At 42.8% G+C, this 19,751-nt stretch overlaps 3 protein-coding genes, 1 long non-coding RNA gene and 1 other non-coding gene across 5 annotated transcripts; 4 read left to right on the top strand and 1 right to left on the bottom strand.

Moving 5' to 3' along the window:
• Positions 1–5,965: 5,965 nt before the first annotated feature.
• Positions 5,966–9,034, top strand: LOC124214100 (TGF-beta-activated kinase 1 and MAP3K7-binding protein 1). Its single transcript, XM_046616105.2, has 6 exons — positions 5,966–6,168; positions 6,319–6,556; positions 6,630–6,762; positions 6,857–7,097; positions 7,230–7,486; positions 7,566–9,034. The coding sequence occupies exons 1-6, from the start codon at positions 6,078–6,080 to the stop codon at positions 8,025–8,027; spliced, it is 1,422 nt and encodes a 473-aa protein (XP_046472061.1). The 5' UTR covers positions 5,966–6,077; the 3' UTR covers positions 8,028–9,034.
• Positions 8,492–13,822, bottom strand: LOC124214099 (4-hydroxybutyrate coenzyme A transferase). The gene is made up of 6 exons (XM_046616104.2): positions 13,636–13,822; positions 10,731–10,883; positions 10,386–10,625; positions 9,818–10,222; positions 9,463–9,729; positions 8,492–9,360 (listed from the first exon to the last, which is right to left on the bottom strand). The coding sequence occupies exons 1-6, from the start codon at positions 13,820–13,822 to the stop codon at positions 9,176–9,178; spliced, it is 1,437 nt and encodes a 478-aa protein (XP_046472060.1). The 3' UTR covers positions 8,492–9,175.
• LOC138190568 (uncharacterized) lies at positions 13,079–14,455 on the top strand. The gene is made up of 3 exons (XR_011176617.1): positions 13,079–13,544; positions 13,607–14,124; positions 14,205–14,455. It is a non-coding gene; the product is annotated as an uncharacterized lncRNA (long non-coding RNA).
• A 62-nt stretch (positions 14,456–14,517) lies between these two features.
• TRNAE-UUC (transfer RNA glutamic acid (anticodon UUC)) lies at positions 14,518–14,589 on the top strand. The gene has a single exon. It is a non-coding gene; the product is annotated as a tRNA-Glu (tRNA).
• Positions 14,590–15,029: 440 nt separating this feature from the next.
• Positions 15,030–18,920, top strand: Vha55 (V-type proton ATPase subunit Vha55). Its single transcript, XM_046616102.1, has 4 exons — positions 15,030–15,189; positions 16,101–16,567; positions 16,666–17,331; positions 17,407–18,920. The coding sequence occupies exons 1-4, from the start codon at positions 15,099–15,101 to the stop codon at positions 17,671–17,673; spliced, it is 1,491 nt and encodes a 496-aa protein (XP_046472058.1). The 5' UTR covers positions 15,030–15,098; the 3' UTR covers positions 17,674–18,920.
• Positions 18,921–19,751: the final 831 nt, after the last annotated feature.

Here is a 19,751-nt window from a genome sequence, read left to right as displayed (position 1 = left end):
GAAGGTCGCCTCGTTCCTCTGGGCGGCGAGGTTCTTGGTCAACTCCTCGGCGTGCTTCATCCGCGCCAACATCGTCTTCGTCATCGTCGGCTTGGTCATGTCGATTCTGCGCGGCTCCGCCGGCGGCGGGCCCTTCGTGTAACGAGGAACCCGCGGCTTCCGCTGCGCCCCGCAACTCGCACCGATTCGAGTAGCCTCCGCCAGATCCTTTGCCGTTTGCTCCTTGACGAAGGCCGCCGATTTTGCCGCCCTTAGTTGCGCCGACCGCGTCAAATTCGGAGGATTCCTCGACCCCCGAGCCGCCCCCGACGGACCCGCTCCGCACTGGCCGCCGCGACCGGCAAGACCGGGTCTACTCGCCATATTATCGACTTCCGGAGATGATTTTGCTTCTCTTAGCTGTTACTTTCACGCAACTTTCAGCGAAACTGTTTTTTCCGTTACTGCTGGGATGCGGTAGCGGATTGTTTTCTTTCGGATGTATCGAGGAATTGTCATACAGATGTGACGATGGTGGATCGTTTGAAGAGGAGCCTTTCGTTTCTGTCCGTAGTGCGTATTACTCTGAAAGCGAATTACAAGGTGAGATGATGTAGGTATGCGGTGTATGTGATAATTTTGTTCCAATTTATTTTCATTGTCAATTTTAGAAGGGAATATAGTATGGCATGCACGGAATTTGATCGAGTACGATATAAATGCTACAACAGTATGTATACTTACTTGAATTTTGGTTAAATTTATTTGCCGAAAAATTGATTTTATGTTTCGGATTTTTCACAGAAGTTTATCCATTTGACATTTGTGTCAGTTTTTTTTTTTTTTTTTTTTTTCACACACTTCATAACTTTGTCCATAACATTTGAAAACGTGGAAAATTTCTCGACAAATCGACTCCGCCGTGCAGTTCAGGTCATTCGTAACCGAAAACACGCCTCCTCTGCCTGTTCCGTATACCAATTGCTTGGCTTATTTTTTCAGTCAAAATCTCCAGTTCAGCACGCTTGATATGAAGCCGTCCAATTCAAGTTTAAACGATGTCACTCCGCACACATCAAGCAAACTATCTAACAAAGATAAAAACTCGAGCGGTAGTGGAAAAAAAATGACTCCAGCCGGAGCTTTTCTCAAGGACAAACACCCGGAACTATTCTTCGTCGCTCCACGTCCCGGAGGATATTTGAAACACGTCACTTCACCTCACAAGGATCCGTCTCGAACCGAGATCGCTAAAGATTTCGAGTACAAAGTGAGTTTAGCACCGTAAAGTTGTCTTTCTCTCGATGAAAGTGCAGGTTTAAGTCGCCAACTGAGACCACAAATTAAAATCACGTTTTCAGAACAACAAATCGACAATATTAGCCGCAAGTGCGGACGCGAAGACAGTATCGATCAGCGAAGTACTAGATACGCAAATGAAGTGTTCGAATTTTCACAAACCTTCCAAGGATGAGGAAAGAAACAATTTGGTCGGTATTTATCCCCAGTCGTTATTTATTAAGCGGGTGTTGGGGAGTGGTGGGGGAAGATGGGCCCGTCCTACTCGCTCCGCCCCTTAGTCCCACCAGTGACAAGCTAGGCCCATTGCTACGTTTCGTCGTCACCCCGACGATTGGGCGCCGGAATCTATCCCCGTCGTAAGGATTTGACGATATGACGACCGCCGCGTACCGAAGAGACAGATCAGTCGAGACCTGGGTAATGAATGACTAATGAAAAAGAAAAGTCAAATAAATCGATGACGCACTCGTGGTCGCGCTCAAACATTGATACCCCCTGGCAAGGTTCCCTACTCGCACAAACAACTTTTCGTCCTCCCTAAACGTACCTGTTCCACAGCCATTTGGGCAACTCTTTGTCGACCTAATCAGTTTCAGTCGCTTCCTCCAGCTACGTACGAGTCTTCGTCATAAACTGAGGCTATGACCGCGCTTGTTCCAGCCGACGATTTGCTGTTTAAAGAATTCAACTTTTCCACGTAGAAAAAATAATGAAAAATGCTACCGTTACGGTATTATCAGGGTATATTAATTGGGATAAAAAAAATAAATAAATAAATAAATAACTACCGAGTAAGGAAATGTTTTGCAAATTTCGTACGAATTCAGCCCTTCGGGTATGTCAAATTGCGAACTAGCCCGTTTTGCCGGAATATCCCCAACAGAGTCTAGATATCCACGTATCACGGTAATGAAAGCTTGCCCGAGAAGAGAGGTGACGACAATATTAGCCCTACGTTTGATTCGCCGTTCCAAGAATATCGGGAATTCCACTCCTTAATACTTCTTTAACTTGATCGTCGGTCGTTTTGCCATTGAGCTGCCCCAAGAAAAACTTTCGGCTGCCGTACGTACGCTGCAACACCCAAAACGTTCAGACGAAGGCGAAAGGAAGCAATCAATGGGTCTAGCTTGGCAGGATAGGCCCTCCTCCCCCCGCCACTCCCCAAGTATCAAATATTATTACGAGAGTTCCTTTCGTTTGCCAAGAGTAGGTACGTAGGGTAGGGACAGACGAGGTGCGCTAATTAAGGAATTAACGTTACAAGTCGAGATTTTAATCGATGAGTCATCTGGTTTCAACCAACAAAGGAAATCCTGACAAAAGACGAGCGTCGACCGCATAGTTGAGAAATTGTGGACAAAGTGAGTCCTACCTGAAATTTCTCGAATTTTTTTCCAAATTACCAAAGATTGGGAATTTATTTATTCAATTGCATCGGAAGATTGTTAACATCAAATTAACTATATTTTACTAGGATTCGGAAAAAGTCCTATAGGAAAAGTTTGACGCTAAAAGTCTCCCGATGCAAGTGAATAAATAAATTTGAGACTTTTTTTCAATTTTGAAAATATTCAAGAAAATTTCACACGGGTCCACTTTGACCGCCTTTCTCCTACTTCCGTTGGAAAAGATTTGATCTTATTATTCGCTGCAGGTTCGAATGTGCAGCATCGCATTCAGCACGGTGATGATGCTGGCGCAGCACGCGTACAAAGACATCACGATAGAGCACGTGAAACACACCGAGGCTTACTTCCGGGGGTTGAAACAGGCCGACGGATATCCGCAGAACATTGGCCAACTGATGCAGGTAATCGCGAACCTAAAACGATCGGGTAAAATCGTGACGCCACCGCCGGATCAGGAAGACTCCGACGACCTCGAGGATGACCCCGACGACATTCAGATCTCCGACATAATCAATTGATTCGTTAATTTCGCACGAATTTCACCGCGCGCACGTGCGATCGTGCGTGTGATTACACTTCTTAGTCACGCTTTTGTTTTGCGACAGTCGTGTTTTTTTAACCAAAAAAATTTTGAATTAAAAATTAATAAATTACGGGTGGAATAAGCACTGCGCGTAAATATTTTTCTACGAAAATGTGAAGATCCATTCAACGACACCGTAAATCGTACTTGCCTGCATCGTCACGCGTCCCCGTTATCGTCCGAACGATGCGTTCGGGCAGAGGATCAAGAACATCGCAATCCTCGGCGACTGGGAATTCCGCATCGGACGGTTCTAAAAATGGTCGATCAAATCGGACGAGGAGCGGAACCGGGTCGAATTCGGCCCTTGAAAAAACGGAGTGAGTTGATATTTTTCTTCGGATTAAGGCATGCGCGTGCCGCGTGCAAACCGTGCGTAATATCTCTGCTAATTTCGACTCTACGCAGCGCCGCGAAGAAACCGGGTAGAGAAAAAAACAAGGACATCGTCGACATCCAGCCGCTCATCTACTCCTTCAGAGTTCCGAGCAAACCGTCCCCCGGATCCGTGATGAACGGCCATCTGCCACCTTACTGGCTTTACCACGACCACGCGTTTGGCGTTATCTGGATGCTTTTTCACCCGGACAAAAAATACATCGGTAAATAAGAATCTTCGGTGGAATTATGACGGAGAAGATCCTGCGGTGCATAGTACGATGTTATTAACCGAATTGCCGCTCGGTCCCAGGCATAGCTCAGCTCCATTGGTGTCTGAGGTTTTTACTGGACTTGAAGAACACCGAGGGCGAGTACACGGGCGACGTGAACGTCTGCATCCAGGCGGTCCAGGACGACCTTATCGAGCAGTACGCGAAACTCGGCGAAGCGTTGGAAAATGAAGAGGCGTCGAAGAGCGGCGCGAGGGAAACTTCGAGGATTTCGAAGGACGGCGAAGACGACGAGGGACCGGAAAAGGAGCACGGAAACGTGGGAAATTATCCACAGTGGGGGGGAAAGAGAGTGCGTGATAAGAAATTAAAAACTGTACAATATTCTGTCGTCATTCGCTACAGGAATCGTCATCGCCCTCCGTTCGACCGCGAGAAGATAATAATAGGAACGTCGAGTCCGGCGGTAGTTCTCCATCGGTCGAGAAGGGCGGTAATGTCAGTCTGACCTACAACGAGATGATGTCCCGAGGGCCGACTCCGTACACGGAGCAAACCCCGTTAGAGCAGATATACAGAGCCGGAGTGCCGGTGACGATCCCCGACGACGCGGTCGCCTCGACGCCCGATATCACGACACTCCTGACCCCGGACAACTCACCACCGGGTATTGTTTCAAGGGAATGAACCAGGCGTGTGTTCTAGCATGGATATACTTATATCCTGGTGAAAATAATTCTATTAATTTCCGTGAAAATATCTACTAAGTTTTACGCAAATTTCTATGCAAAAGTACAGGATTTGGGTCGATCCATAGTTTTTGAACTCGAGATATCGTAACGATTCGTACAGTTTTTCGTAGATTATTATTATTAAGAAAAACTACGAATTCACCCAAATCCTGTACCTTTGCATAGAAATTGCCGTAAAACTTCGTAGATATTTCCATAGAAATTCGTACAATTATTTGTACCAGGGGTTTTTTCACCAGGGTTCCTGGTTTAACAGAATAACAAATAAGCTAGTTTTTCCGTAAGACTCACCTATTGAGATAAGGTGAGTTGAAAAATATACGGCAGATGCTCTAAATCCGTCTAGATCATACTCACGATAAGAGAATGAGAAGATCGGTCTTCGGAGGTAGACCCGAATTTATCTTTATTTTCAAAAAGATGATAAACTCAGCTGCCTCCTTATCGAACATTTTCAGACGTACCTTTAACCGACATGGGTACCGAGGAATTGGTCAATTTTTTGAACGTCTCTCGCATGGAGCAGGTCCAGAGGATCAAGAAAGATATAGAACGGTTACACGATTTGGAAAAGTGAGAAATTTTGATTACACGGTGGTAAATGTGGATGAATCGGATACACCGGATGCAGCATCGGTATACAAGAGTAATGATACCGACGTCGGGTTCCAGGTTCCTGGAAGGGGTTGACAAACAGGGGTTCAAAGGATTGATCAAAGGCGACCTCGCGCGTCGCCTGGACAAGTTGGACGGCGTTGACGTCATCGGGGAAGTTGAAACCATGCTCAAATGACTAGAATCGAATTACCCGTAGCGTGACAGTTACAACTGGCTTCGATGAAACTGTCAGTAAATGTCTAGTCAACGCGCATGCAGTCCGTGGAAAATTTCTGATCAATGTATTTCCTTCGAATTGTAAGCGAAACTTCAGAATCGTTGAGATGGAAATAACTACGTACCGCGGGCTTCGACATAAAAAGTCATCTCTGCACCTACAGATAGACAACCGGAGTTGCAATTTGCCATCTCACCGAGCTGATTTTTCCAGGTTTAGGTCCGGTATCACAGATATGCCGTTTTAGCTGCGAGTTGCGAAGTAAAAGACAGAATTATCGTACATTCAATACTACTGATAAATTGTAACGTATAAAACAATATAGCTGTACATCATTTGAAACGTACCGATTCTCTCGACCCACGATCACGTTCATTATCGTTACTTTTTTCTTTCATTTGATCCATTTGATCCGATCGCTCGATAAGCTGCGTGCGCAATCTGTGTTTGATCGAGTGATTTTCATTCGCTGGCAGAATTCGCCCACCTGACTCATCTCGAAAGGCATGCATAGTTCATAATGCTATCGTAATGGGAAATGGAGGTACGCGTCAATCTCCGTGGGTAGGAAACGCGTAGTGATTGTAGAATAAAATTGTCGAGATGCCGACCAGAGCAGAGAGGCCTAATTTGCTAACGTATCAAGACGCCCAGCATAGTTGGACCGACGACTTGCCGGTTTGCAAACAGTCAGGTAGACGATTGACAATTCCAACAAGTCCTAACCTAGTCTAGCCTAACTGAAGACTACTCAAAAATAACAGAAGTCCAAAATGTTTGATGAAAAACGCTCGAATCAATTTCTAATTGAAAATGGGTGAAAATTTTTATGGCGATTCCATAGGTGTGGGGTTTTCAACGAATCAAATATATAGGGAGGATGGTGGCCGGCAGGAGGATCATCCGTTCGAAGACCGTAGTTTTCACTGTCGGTACGACGACTCGACTTTTTTATACGGAGTTTTCGATGGACACGAGGGAACGAAGGCGGCTACTTTCGCGCTTCAGCGTATGGCAGCTGAAATTCTCTTAGGACAGCTCAGTGGCAAATCGACCGACGAGGAAGTTAAAGAAGTATTAAGGTAAGTAATTTCCTATATTCTTGGAAAGGTGAATCAAACCTAGGACTAATATTGTCGTCGCTTCTTTTCTCAGGCAAGCTTTCATTACCGTGGAACGTGGATATCTAGACTCTATTGGAGATATTCTGGCAGAACGGGCTAGTCTGCAATTCGACATACCGGATGGGCTGAATTCGTATGAAACTTACCAAAAATTTCCATACTTGGTACTTGTTTTTGTGTTCTACGACATATGAAACAAACGTTGTAATAAATCTACTGTGATCGTGTCTAACAATTGTTATTTTTCTTTCTTTTTAGGTGGACAAGTTGAGTTCTTTGAACAGCGAATTGTCGGCTGGAACAAGCGCGGTGGTAGCCTTAGTTTACGGCGGACGCTTATACGTAGCAAACGTCGGAGACAGTAGAGCATTACTCTGCAGAACTGACAGCAATCAGGTCTTGAGAGTCGTGCAATTAAGTGTAGATCACGATCTGAGGAACGAGGATGAGCTGTTGAGGCTGTCTCAGCTTGGATTGGACATTGACTCTGTTAAACAAGGTCTCTATAACAATAAGTTACCGTAATAGGGTGAAATGAGTACAAAATAAGACAATTTAGAGAATCCCCACCCCCCAAATATTTTTCTTTGACACATCAGCTTGCGCTGTAACCGTAACTTTGCTTCTCTAGGTTCACACCTTGGAAACCAGGAAAACACGAGATGCCTTGGCAATTACCTAGTCAAAGGGGGATACAGGGAATTTGAGGAATTGGCATCGGCGAGCACAGAGCCAATAATAGCAGAGCCGGAGATACACGGTGGTATAGAACTCGACGATTCGTGTAGATTTTTGCTACTCATGTCGAGAGGTCTCTACAAATCGCTGGAGGAAGCGACCGGAACTGATCAGGTCAACAAAGAGTTGGCCCAAATGGCCGTCGAACAGGTACGTTTATGAACAATGGGAAGATGTTTGTTCGAGTCTGGTCAAGCGAAAGGGATTCACGAGTACTTTTTGTCTCCAGTTTAGGGTACAGTCGACATTGACGGGAGTGGCGCAGGCAGTAGTGGATAAAATAGTGAGGATACATCATGACGTCAACATGAGCAATTCCCAGAATACGTTGACTACTGGAAAAAGAGACGACATAACATTGTTAGTGAGAAACTTTAACTTTCCTTTGCCCAACGTCCTAAAAAGCCCTACTATTCAGTCGGTGAGGTTTAATCCCGACGTGCAAACTGTGCCCGTACCATCGCGAATGGACAATGACTACTATTCGAGCAGCGGAACAAATACGTCCGATCAACAAAACTGTGATACATCAACGACTGAAACTTCGACCACTTCAGACATGTACCCACCGGGTGGAAAGCCTGTGAACAGAGATACTAAAATCAAACCGTACGTCGACTTTTCAGAGTATTTCAAAACTGTTGAGAAGAGACGCGAGGAGGGAACCTTGCCAGAGGGTATCAATTTTTAAGCACGACTACGAGTGTGTCGTCTATTTGATTTTTTTTTCATTAGTCATTACCTAGATCTCAACTCGCCTATCGTTACGATTATTATTATTGATTCTTTGTAGGGATGCACTGTAAGATATTTGTAATATTATGACTTTGTGTTAGTAAATTAAGTTTTTCGTGATAACTGGGCCATTATTATCCCTTAATATCGTTGATCAATTTGCTGCAACAAACGGACAATGCAGTCTTGATCACATAGCATTCATTAATCACATATCGGTAAAATGTCATCTCGTTATTAAAAATGATGGAAACGATATGATAAAAAAAAATATATATATATATATATTTCTTTATAAATTATTTATAAACGATTGCTATACTATTCGGAAAATTTAGATTTGAACAGTTATTTTCCCATCCCAATCATTCGTCACAATTTTCGAAATCGCTTTATTAATGTTCTAATTGAGCTGAACTGTTTGTCGCAAGGCAAAATTTTATTTTATTATGTACATTTTTTTAATACAACCATCGCCCAATCGGACAGTTAAAGAGTAGTTTGCTGGTTTGTTTTCTCCCTCACTGTAGGATCAAGATGATTTCAGGATCGAGTTTGCGACAACCGTGAGACTAAAAGGCTAAGTTCCTGTTGGTATTAGTTTATTATCCGTGTATACGATTACTATACACAGTGACATTTAAATAGTTTTTTTTCTTCTATCGTCATTATCAATCCATAGATAACTGCACCCACGTACGGCGTTAAAAATAAAATGGTAAACGAGGTCTAGAATCTCATCGCGACTGACACGCAGTACGTTTCTGGTTTAGTCGACGATCCAATATCTCCAAGTTTCTTCCATGTAAAGATCGGAATACCTGGAGTTTTGTTTTTGATTGTAACATTCAATGTCTGGATCGGCTGTTCTCTTATTCACGACGATTAAAATCGTTAAGGAAATATATTTTGGCGCATTATAGCAGAGTTATACCAGCAAGAATTCAGCTAGGGATAACGTGATTTGTTTTAAAAAAATATAATCACTGTTCCTTCGTATTTGCATCACGTCTGGCGTATAAACCTTACTATCTTTCAAAGGAACAAGCATCATAATTTTTAGGTATTATTTTAGGCTGTCAGAGTGTATCGGTGCGTCTGGACTTAGGGACAAGGCATGCACTTCAAACGTTCAAACGCCGACTTTTCCAAAGATTCCCGATGATCGGGATGTGCAATATTTATCAGCGCATGCGCTCTCTGTCGCAGCGTTTTACCAAACAAGCTTGCTATTCCATGTTCAGTGACAACGTAACGAACATGAGCTCTTGTAGTAACCACGCCAGCTCCTAAAACCAACAAATAAACATTAAATAGTCGTCGCAGAGTCGCGTAATTTTTTTTTTGAATTCGTCATCACGAGTTGAAAAATTTCGACAAGAATTTCTCACCTAGTTTCAGTACGGGTTGTATTTTGCTCACTCCTTTGTTCGTTACAGACGGTAATGCTATGATGGCTTTTCCCATGCCATCCTTACCCATAGCAGCTCCGCGTATGAAGTCAACTTGTCCACCAAATCCAGAATACATTCTGGTGCCTATACTGTCAGAACATACCTGCCCAGTGATGTCGACCTCGATGCACGAATTTATGGCAGTCATTTTTGGCTGCAGGGACACTATATGAGGGTCGTTGACATAATTGACCACCAACATCTCTGCCGAGAACGGAAAATTGTACAATTACTTACTACTATTTTATATTTTGCCTCTAAGACAAATTAAATAGACCGAGTGGCAACTAACCGATAAACGGATTGTTGTGCATAAAATCGTACAGCTTTTGGGTGCCAACGCAAAAGGACCCGACAATGCGTCCCTGGTGCCTGACTTTTTTATTATTTGTGATGCAGCCCGTATTGACAAGATCGACGACCCCGTCGCTGAACATCTCACTGTGAACTCCCAGGTCTTTGTGACCCTTTAAAGCGGATAGAACCGCATCAGGAATGCTCCCTATGCCCATCTGCAACGTTGCTCCGTTCTCGACAAGATTGTCCGCTATGAGCTGGCCTATTTGAGACTCAACTTTGCTCGGTGGTTTACCTCCGTGAGTCGGCAGGGGAGTGTGATGCTCGACGGCGTAGTCAAAATGACTTTGGTGAATAAGAGCATCGCCAAATGTTCTAGGCATGTGCTTGTTGACTTGTGCTGTCGAAGTGAATCATGTAAAGTATATAAAATCTCCGTCTATTCGTCGTACGCAAGAACTACACGATACTTTCTGACAAAACTAAAAATTCTCTCTGCAAGAATCGATTACCGTAAAGCAGAAGAAAGGCTTTACAGATTATTACCCTGATGTTTCACACACCTATTATTATCTCGGAGTTAACCAAGGCTGATCTTACGGAATCGACACTTGTTCCCAACGAGCAGTAGCCCCTCGAGTCCGGGGCACTGACGTGAATGAGGGCCGCTCTTGGTCGCAATATTTTTTGCATAAAGAGCTTTGGAATTTCGTGAAGGAAGATGGGGATGCTATCGGCTCTGCCCTCGTTTACCGCTGCCCTGACGTTTCCCCCCATGAAAACGCTCATAGATCTGAAGTGTTCTGAAAATTGAAAATAAGTTTAAACGTAAAAAACAATAATATCGATTACAAACGACTACACAAGTTTTTCGGTAATCAATATTCCGTCGAAGATGTTTCACGTACTCGCGACTTCCGGTTGTGCGAACGGAGCCTCCCCTTCGAGGTGCATGTGGACAATCTTGACATTTTCCAAGTTTTGGCATACTCCGTAATTCGTCAATGCTCTAAGCAATTCTAGCGGAGTGGCTGCTGCGCCCTGGGCAAACACCAGATCGTCTGAAAGGAGTTAGACAGTTATTCACATCTTCAATCCAATCAATTGGTGTTCGCTATTTCGATGCTAATTGGTGGAATTGTGCAAAAATCTTTTACCTCTCACAGGTGTTTTCAAACGCGAGTGTGGTAAAAAAAAACGATTAACAGAATCGTCCACATGTTTATTTCCGTTTTTATTCGATGCCGAATACTTTAGCACAAAAGAGCATCTTGCAGTTTTCGTAAATTGTTGGCTTGACAAGAAATGATGAAAAAAAAGAAGCGGAAAACGCATTTGGATAAATCATATTTTAACGTGCATACTTATACTTACCCACTAAACTGTAAAATTTGGCCTCATTTTATAGACCATGCGGTAGTATCAGTTAATTTCCAAAAACCGGATACACGGGCGTGCGTTAAAAAAATTTTAAACGAGAGAACATTTCGAAAAAAAAAGCGACGCGATTAAGACGAAAAGAATATCATACCATCCAATCTCTGATCTGCACGAATTTGGAATTGTTGTGACATTCTATAGAACCGGCTGTTATTCTTCCGCACATATATAATACTCATCAGTTATCAGTAGAAATGGAGATAAAGTTTCATACTATAGAACAAAGCTCGTATCTAGCATAAGGAATTAATACCGATATCTGTATACACGTATTTTTCACGAGACGAAAAGAAAACAAAAATGTACAGAAATATTTATAATGTATCGCGGGTCACTCGGGTCATAGTTCGGTGACATTGCGTATAGTAAACAAAAAGCGGAACGAATACTAAATAGCCATGTATCGCGTGGCTTGCAACGAATGCTGTACAAAAAAAAAAAAAAAAAGTGTAACATCCTGCAGTTGCACGTATCTTTAATACGTGTATATATATAAGATAAATTTGACCTGATCGGTGAAGAATTTACGTCTTCGGTTAGGCAGGCATTTTCGAATGGACTTTGTGACTACACGCGCGTTTTGTCTTCCTGAAAGTAGGCGTTAATCGTCGTATCGTTTGTACGTTATACGAAAACGAAAATGCAAATAGCAAATACATTTTTCAATCTCCAATAGAAATACGTACAGTCGGAACGTTACGATACGCGTATTCGTACGCAGCGATCGAGCGATTTATCGGCAGCGTTATTATTAAAGCAGAGGATAAGTAACTACGAGTTCCAAAGTCCTCTTTGAACCAAATACAAACAACAACCGAGACGTCATTAAAATCTACGGTTATACGTCATATATTACACATTTTGACATGTTTTAGTGTTTACAGAATGAGCATTGTTGGGAAATCAGCGCGTATTATAGTACATATGCAGAAAAAGTGTAGTGGATTTAATTGCTCGTAGATAAAACCGCAGACGTATGAAAAAACCCGAATCGAATGCACTATTGACATACGATGCAAATTGTGCCGCAGATTAGCCGTTCCAGACTCTACCAGATCATCACCCAACGTAGCGGTTGTGTTTTCGACCTTGTCGTCAGCAATATTCCCGCTACGTCCGGGCAGAATTGAATCAATTATCCGTAATATACATACTTAATTCGTTATCAGCTAGAATATACTCAGCACATTGTCCGAAGAACAATTGAAATCGTACGATTGTTTTTGTTTTTTTCACAATGAAAAACAGTCACATCGGCAATCGCAGAGAAAAACTGACGACAACTCGGTATACGCAAGTCGAATCAATAGAAATTCCAATCGATGTAACGGGGGTCGAATAATTTCTTGATCGCGTAAACCGTCGTCGGCGAAAGAAGCAGTTTCAACTTCACGTTGGAGAGTTTCATTAACAAGTCAGCGTCCAATAACATAGAAGCAAAGCTCCAGATTAGAACGGTAATAACTTGTCATTGCATTTGGAAAATGAGCTCCTGACCCATATATCCGCGAAGCTGTGTAGTCGACCGAGTTATTTCAACGCTGAAATCTGCCTGTGTAGTGGTCAACTTGTTTTCATTTCTGTAGTTGGAAGCGAGCCATTAGATGGCTGAAAATTAATTGCAAGACTGGATAAACGTGGAATAAAGGCGCTAGTCTAGGTCGGTGCCGCAAAGATAGTGAACACCATAAACTTTCGCATACTTTTATGACCGGTGTCGCAAACCCAGCATTACATTACACGCAACCAGGTACGAATGCGTTTCAAGTTGTCACGGGATAAAGTGGCGACGTGGAACGGTTTACGCACGATCACCGCATACAACTACAATATAAGAACCTATCGCAACACGTACGAAGAACACATACGTACACGTATCAAGATTATTATCGGGCTAAATTGTTGCGCTTGATTACAATGAGCCTTGCGATCAAGGCTTGGCTGTTACAAGAGAGTTTCAGAGCAGCCGACCTAGTTGCAATGATGCATATACATCGATCTGAATAAGAACGGCAAATGAAATAACCGGGGTGTATTATCTACGTTGAATTCGGAAGGGTTAAAAATAATCCCAGATATTTTTCCCTCTCTATCGATCGCTTCGCTATCCGCGTCCAAGATTCGAACGACAGCGACGCCTGCAATGAGGGGAGTCTCGGAAAATATCGGAATCGAAATCGCCGTGCTATAACGTTACTGGTAGGTACGAAGTTCTGCGTAGGCAAAATTCCCGAAGCTTTTGCGGAGCTTGGTGTACAAATGGAGAGGAGCGAAAACTGATCGTGAGTGGTTAGGACCGTGGGTATGGAAACTACGCAGAAATGCATGAAACGAATTATTGCAGGTATGATCGCACGTCTGGAATTGCAATACCTGATTTAATGCAGGCCTTTTCCATGGCTTCGTCTGCGGTCGAAGTCCATACGGGCTGCTTGTCGGGAATGGGCATTCCCGGTTCCATGGAATAAGTGAAGTAGCTTTTCGAGGCTTGGCATCGCGCTGGCCAAGAGGCGGTGAGCGTCCTCGTAAGGCAAGCGACCCGTTTCAGTGCAGCGGCCATAATCGGGCATCTAATTTAACCAACGCACACCCAAATGACGGAAACAATATCGACGCGTTGCACCGACCTCGTAACTGCTCGCGCGACCAAACCGGCCGACGGCAAGCTTCTGACTGCCGAATGGTCAGTGCCGATGCCAAGTGTCGGATCCCCTGCCTCAAACTCATTCCGACCCGCGACCAGCGTTGCCAACCTAGCGGACCGATATCACTTCGAATGGCGCCAAAACCATTCTGCAGATTTCTTATATAGACGGCAGCACAATAATTCATATTTCTTACGTTCAGGAGCGGTGTTTGACGGTATCGAAACTCGATAAGTACAAAAAATTATACATAATGTATTTAATTTTTTCGCTTTATAACGTGGATAATTTTTCTAGAAATATGATAACAATAATTACCGAACGAGTCAACACAGGCAGTATTGCAATAAGGCCGTATATTTGTTTACCTGACATTATTTTTACCACGCAAAATTCTACCGTAAAGTATCTCAAAGTATTCTGCACTCAAGCATCTGATGTCAGCCTCGCTTTCAAATGTGAAAATAGTCCATTAGTGGGCTGCAATAAGATGCGCAGAAGATATGCAGTCCAACTTCAATTAGCCCTAAATCAGCCTTAAATCGGATTGTTACGCAATAAATATATAATACAATTTGAACTGTGCCAAAACCCAACTTGTAACCATCTCTCCCATATGGTCTAGTGGCTAGGATACCTGGCTTTCACCCAGGAGGCTCGGGTTCGATTCCCGGTATGGGAAATTTTTTTTGTTCGTCCTAACAACGGCTTTGCTACTGATCTTCGAATTTCATAGATTTATGCGATGCACGTAACTGCCAAAGTATCATTTGGTGTTTACTCCCGTTTGAATAGAAAAAACCACAAAAATTATATTACTCTCTCGAAATTATCGCAATTAATCCACGCGACGATCAAACGACAATTTGAATCACGTAATCGAAATCGGCAGAGTAGTATAGAGAGCTGCTAAGAGATCAAGGTGAATCGATGAAGAAACAGTTCCGTCATGTCCCACTCTTTGAATGCTTCTATTTAATGAAAGCTCAAATTTTCGGCTACCAAAACTCCGTCGTTAAATGCTATTAGCTCCAATATTGTTGGTAAAAAGTAGTTATGTTGATCAGCACGAAGCGATACTCGGGTCACGTGATCGCACGTGCCCGAGTTAGCCGCGGTGCTAGTCGGGTAGGTGATTTCTGCTGTTCAGCCGACTTGCAGAGTGAGCATTGAGCCTGACAAATCGTGACGATGTCGTACTCCAACACTCTTGGGGCTCGCCAAGCCCTCCAGGAACACGTTCTCGCTGTTTCGAGGGACTTTATCTCTCAGCCGCGGCTCAGTAAGTACATCGAGAATAATTTTTATCCAAAATATATACTCTGAATAGCCGATAATCAGACGGACAAGACGGCTCTCCGAAGTGGGCGTAGTACCTCGGGCCCGAATCAATGCCTGTTACAGGGGTCAGCTGATCTAGTCGAAGTTTGCTTATTCGACTAAACGACCGACTCGACTCGTCGTACGAGCTGGAAGAAAATAATTTACGGAAACAAAAATACTCCACGGACAATTCGCTCACTCTCTTACTCTGTAGTCGTTCTCGCTATTACGCGAACGTCATGTGACTCGATTGCAGACGACGATTCTCTCAACTGTAGTAATCGTAACTCTTCGCCTTCTCCCCAAGTTATTAAACGCAGTTATATCTTCGTTCGTAACTCGTTGATCGATCAAGCTACTCGGTCGTTCGAAATTCTGCGTCCCATTCATCGTGAAAGAAAGAAAAAATCGTCAACTCTTCAGGGGACGTTATAGCCGCATGCGTTGCAAAATCATTCGAAAGTTGCGTTCACGCGTTTACGCGTCAAACGATTCGAGAATGACTGATATTCGCGATCCCGAGGTGGGGTATCCTAGGCATTATTTTTTTCCGCGATCCCTGAATGTCTCGCTTCAACTTGGAATAATCGTTTCATTTGTGTAACGAAAAAGTGGCGAGATAAGTGGGCGTAACCCTCTAGTGGCGTATGGCTCTGGTAGCACGCTCTCACGTGACGCGATTTGTTTAGGTAATATATTTTCACGAATGGTAAAGTTTACCGCGTATCCCGTAATATTTTCCAAATCGTGGGTACATATTTCGCCGACTTCTCGGAAATAAACTGTACTAACTCAATGAGAAATTACAGACAAGAATATACGTCATGATATTAATACCGACGTTAAACGATCCGTTCCATTAATTTTCAGCGTACAAAACCGTATCAGGTGTGAACGGTCCACTGGTAATCTTGGACGAGGTGAAGTTCCCCAAGTTTGCTGAAATTGTGCAGCTGAGGCTTGCCGATGGATCCCTGCGATCTGGACAGGTCCTTGAGGTCTCGGGATCGAAAGCTGTCGTACAGGTGTTCGAGGGTACCTCCGGAATCGACGCCAAGAACACGCTCTGTGAATTCACCGGTGATATTCTCCGTACCCCCGTCTCTGAGGACATGTTGGGTCGTGTATTCAACGGCTCAGGAAAGCCCATCGACAAGGGACCCCCGATTCTCGCCGAGGACTTCCTTGACATTCAGGGACAGCCCATCAACCCCTGGTCCCGTATCTATCCAGAGGAGATGATCCAAACTGGTTTATCCGCCATCGATGTAATGAATTCTATCGCTCGTGGTCAAAAGATTCCAATTTTCTCCGCAGCAGGTCTGCCGCACAACGAAGTAAGGCTGAGTGTTTTTTTCTTCCGAGTATTCCATTCGCAGCTGTATTTATTTTACCAAAATACTAAACAACCGAATTCATATTTTCCCTCGAACAGATCGCCGCTCAAATTTGTCGTCAAGCTGGTCTTGTGAAATTGCCTGGAAAATCTGTGCTCGACTCTCACGAGGATAACTTTGCCATTGTCTTCGCCGCTATGGGTGTCAACATGGAGACGGCACGTTTCTTCAAGCAAGATTTCGAGGAAAACGGTTCCATGGAAAACGTGTGCTTGTTCTTGAATTTAGCCAACGACCCGACCATCGAGCGTATCATCACTCCTCGTCTGGCTCTTACCGCCGCCGAATTCCTTGCTTACCAATGCGAAAAACACGTCCTGGTTATTCTAACTGACATGTCTTCCTACGCCGAAGCTTTGCGAGAGGTTTCAGCTGCCCGTGAAGAGGTACCCGGACGACGTGGTTTCCCTGGTTACATGTACACCGATTTGGCCACCATATACGAACGTGCCGGACGTGTAGAGGGACGCAACGGATCCATTACCCAGATTCCTATTCTTACTATGCCCAACGACGACATTACTCACCCTATTCCTGACTTGACCGGTTACATCACCGAGGGACAGATTTACGTAGATCGTCAGCTTCACAACAGGCAGATCTACCCACCCATCAACGTACTCCCGTCACTTTCCCGTCTCATGAAGTCCGCCATTGGCGAAGGCATGACCCGAAAGGATCACTCCGACGTTTCCAACCAGCTGGTAAGTTTTTCACAGGTTTAATCGGTAGCTTCTCAGTGAGGATTGAGCTCAATTCATCGTTTGTTTTTATTACAGTACGCTTGCTATGCCATCGGTAAGGATGTCCAGGCCATGAAGGCTGTCGTCGGTGAGGAGGCTTTGACCCCTGATGATCTCCTGTACCTTGAGTTCCTTGGCAAGTTTGAGAAGAACTTCATCTCTCAGGGCAGCTACGAAAATCGTACGGTATTCGAATCGCTTGACATTGGCTGGCAGTTGCTTCGTATATTCCCCAAGGAGATGCTGAAGCGTATCCCAGCTTCCACACTGGCAGAATTCTACCCCAGAGACTCTCGCCATTAAGCGTATAAAGTAACTGTTGTTTAATTGGCCGACAACATCTTTTACGGGCCAATTAAATATCACATATACATACAAAGATCGACAAATAGCGAAATCGGTTGTAACGTACCAAAAGGTCTGTGTTATATATCATGTAATATACTAAAACAGCTGCTACACTAAAGCGCTACCTATTGATTATCGAAAGTATTACTAAGATCCTTACGATTTTTTTTCGTGTATCAAACACGTCCGTCACAGTGGTAAAACGATTACGGTTTGCGGTTTCAATTCGTATTCAATAATCTAATACCATCAACTTTGTTTCGAGATCCTAAGCAATTCAAAAGGTATATACCTAGTCCGGTACCTTGAACATTAACAGAGAGATGAGGAGATAATTTGAAAATTAAAGAAATTTGAAATAATGAAATGAATAAACTGATGGCCGATTTGATGAATTAAAAAAATAAAATAAATCTAGCCACGCGAGATAAGACAATATTGTAAATGTTTTCTTCTGTCATAATATTAAAATATACATATATGTTTTACTATTAAATTTAGGGCCGTAGATAAATCGTACATATTTCATTCTAGGCATAGGTATTAGAGCTATATTAGCACGTTAAACTGAAAGTGAAAATCATCCATTGAATACTTTCAACGAAAGCGTCCCATGTTCGAAGTTATTAATTCAGGAAGGAAAAGTACCAAGACGACGCTTGAATTTGGGGATTACTGAGAAATCAAAGCAGCTTACACCAAGGCCAAACGTGTATTATCGTCCGATAAAGTATAAAGCTACGCACAAAATCGTGGTTTCGACGTATTCCTCCATGCAGAGCTAGTGAACTTTACAAACTCACAATTATCTTTACGCGATGGGATAAAGTATACAGTCTATTAAAGGGTCGTGTAAATTGTAATATATTGTGTATTCAGTATTGTAAAAAATTGTTAACTAATCCAGTCCACTTTGAATCGATGTCTTATAAATGGCATAAAATTGTCCCTACATTCCAATAAGACCGTAAAAACGATGAACAAAAGAAACTATTCTTTACAAATGATATGTGAAGCTGCATCATAGAAGTTCGATTCTCCGATAACCCTGACTGCTGGTTTATATTTTAAAACTTGGTTACTAAACTTGCGCTAAATGGAAACACATTTTCTTTGAGAGAAAAATTTAACTATGTTGTGAATATCTGTATCACGGAGATTATAATTAAACAATAAAAAAAAACCATTGTGTTAATGACGAATTTAAAGGAAGTCATTTATTGCCCTAACCCACGTATTTGGTATGTCACGTAACGGGATTCTTTTACAACTACTACATTGTAAGCATATTCGGATGCTAGTTCGAAACTAATTACATAGTTTGCCATCAATTACACAAAATATGAGTTCAGTAATCAATCCTATTTGATGTAAAGTTGAGTGTTAGAATTTGTGTCAACGGAATAGAATATAAAATGTTGGTTAATTCGGATAAAATGCAACAGAAACAGTGTTTATGTTTTAATCATCTTAGTACGCGCATACTAAGACTTTTGCTTCTCGGCTGAATAGTTGATTGTAAAATTGTTTCAAATCAACAGGTCATTAATTTTTCAATAAAATTAATTACCAATCCAAGTTAAAAAGTGGCCCAATCGAATTTGGCCGACATTTGAAACGCTTAAAAATGTTTGCTATCTCATGCTAACCTGTAGGTAACATGAGTGACTACGTTACAAGTGTGAGTTTGGAATACTTTCATCGTGGTACAACTGAACATTTTCAAATAGCTAACAGCCAGAAATAATGAGTGATTTTAAATTCATGCGACTCACCCATGCTGCAACTTGACAATCGGTCCAGCCTCACCATCCGAAGTGCATCCTTTCTGTCGTGAATTAGATATTCCTCTGGAGAACACTGAACACATTTTATATTTCCATGGAAGACACTTAATAAATTTTATATTCGTGTGGAGAACACTGAACAAATTTTATATTCCTATGGAGAACACTGAATAAATTTTATATTTCTGTGGAAAACACTCAACAAATTTTATATTCCTGTGGAAAACACTCAACAAATTTTATATT

The sequence above is a fragment of the Neodiprion pinetum genome, chromosome 3 (assembly GCF_021155775.2).
Source record: "Neodiprion pinetum isolate iyNeoPine1 chromosome 3, iyNeoPine1.2, whole genome shotgun sequence".
In the NCBI taxonomy this organism is placed as follows: Eukaryota; Metazoa; Arthropoda; class Insecta; order Hymenoptera; family Diprionidae; genus Neodiprion; species Neodiprion pinetum.
The sequence above is the reverse complement of the archived record's forward strand: the minus strand, read 5'-3'. Positions and strand labels throughout refer to the sequence as shown.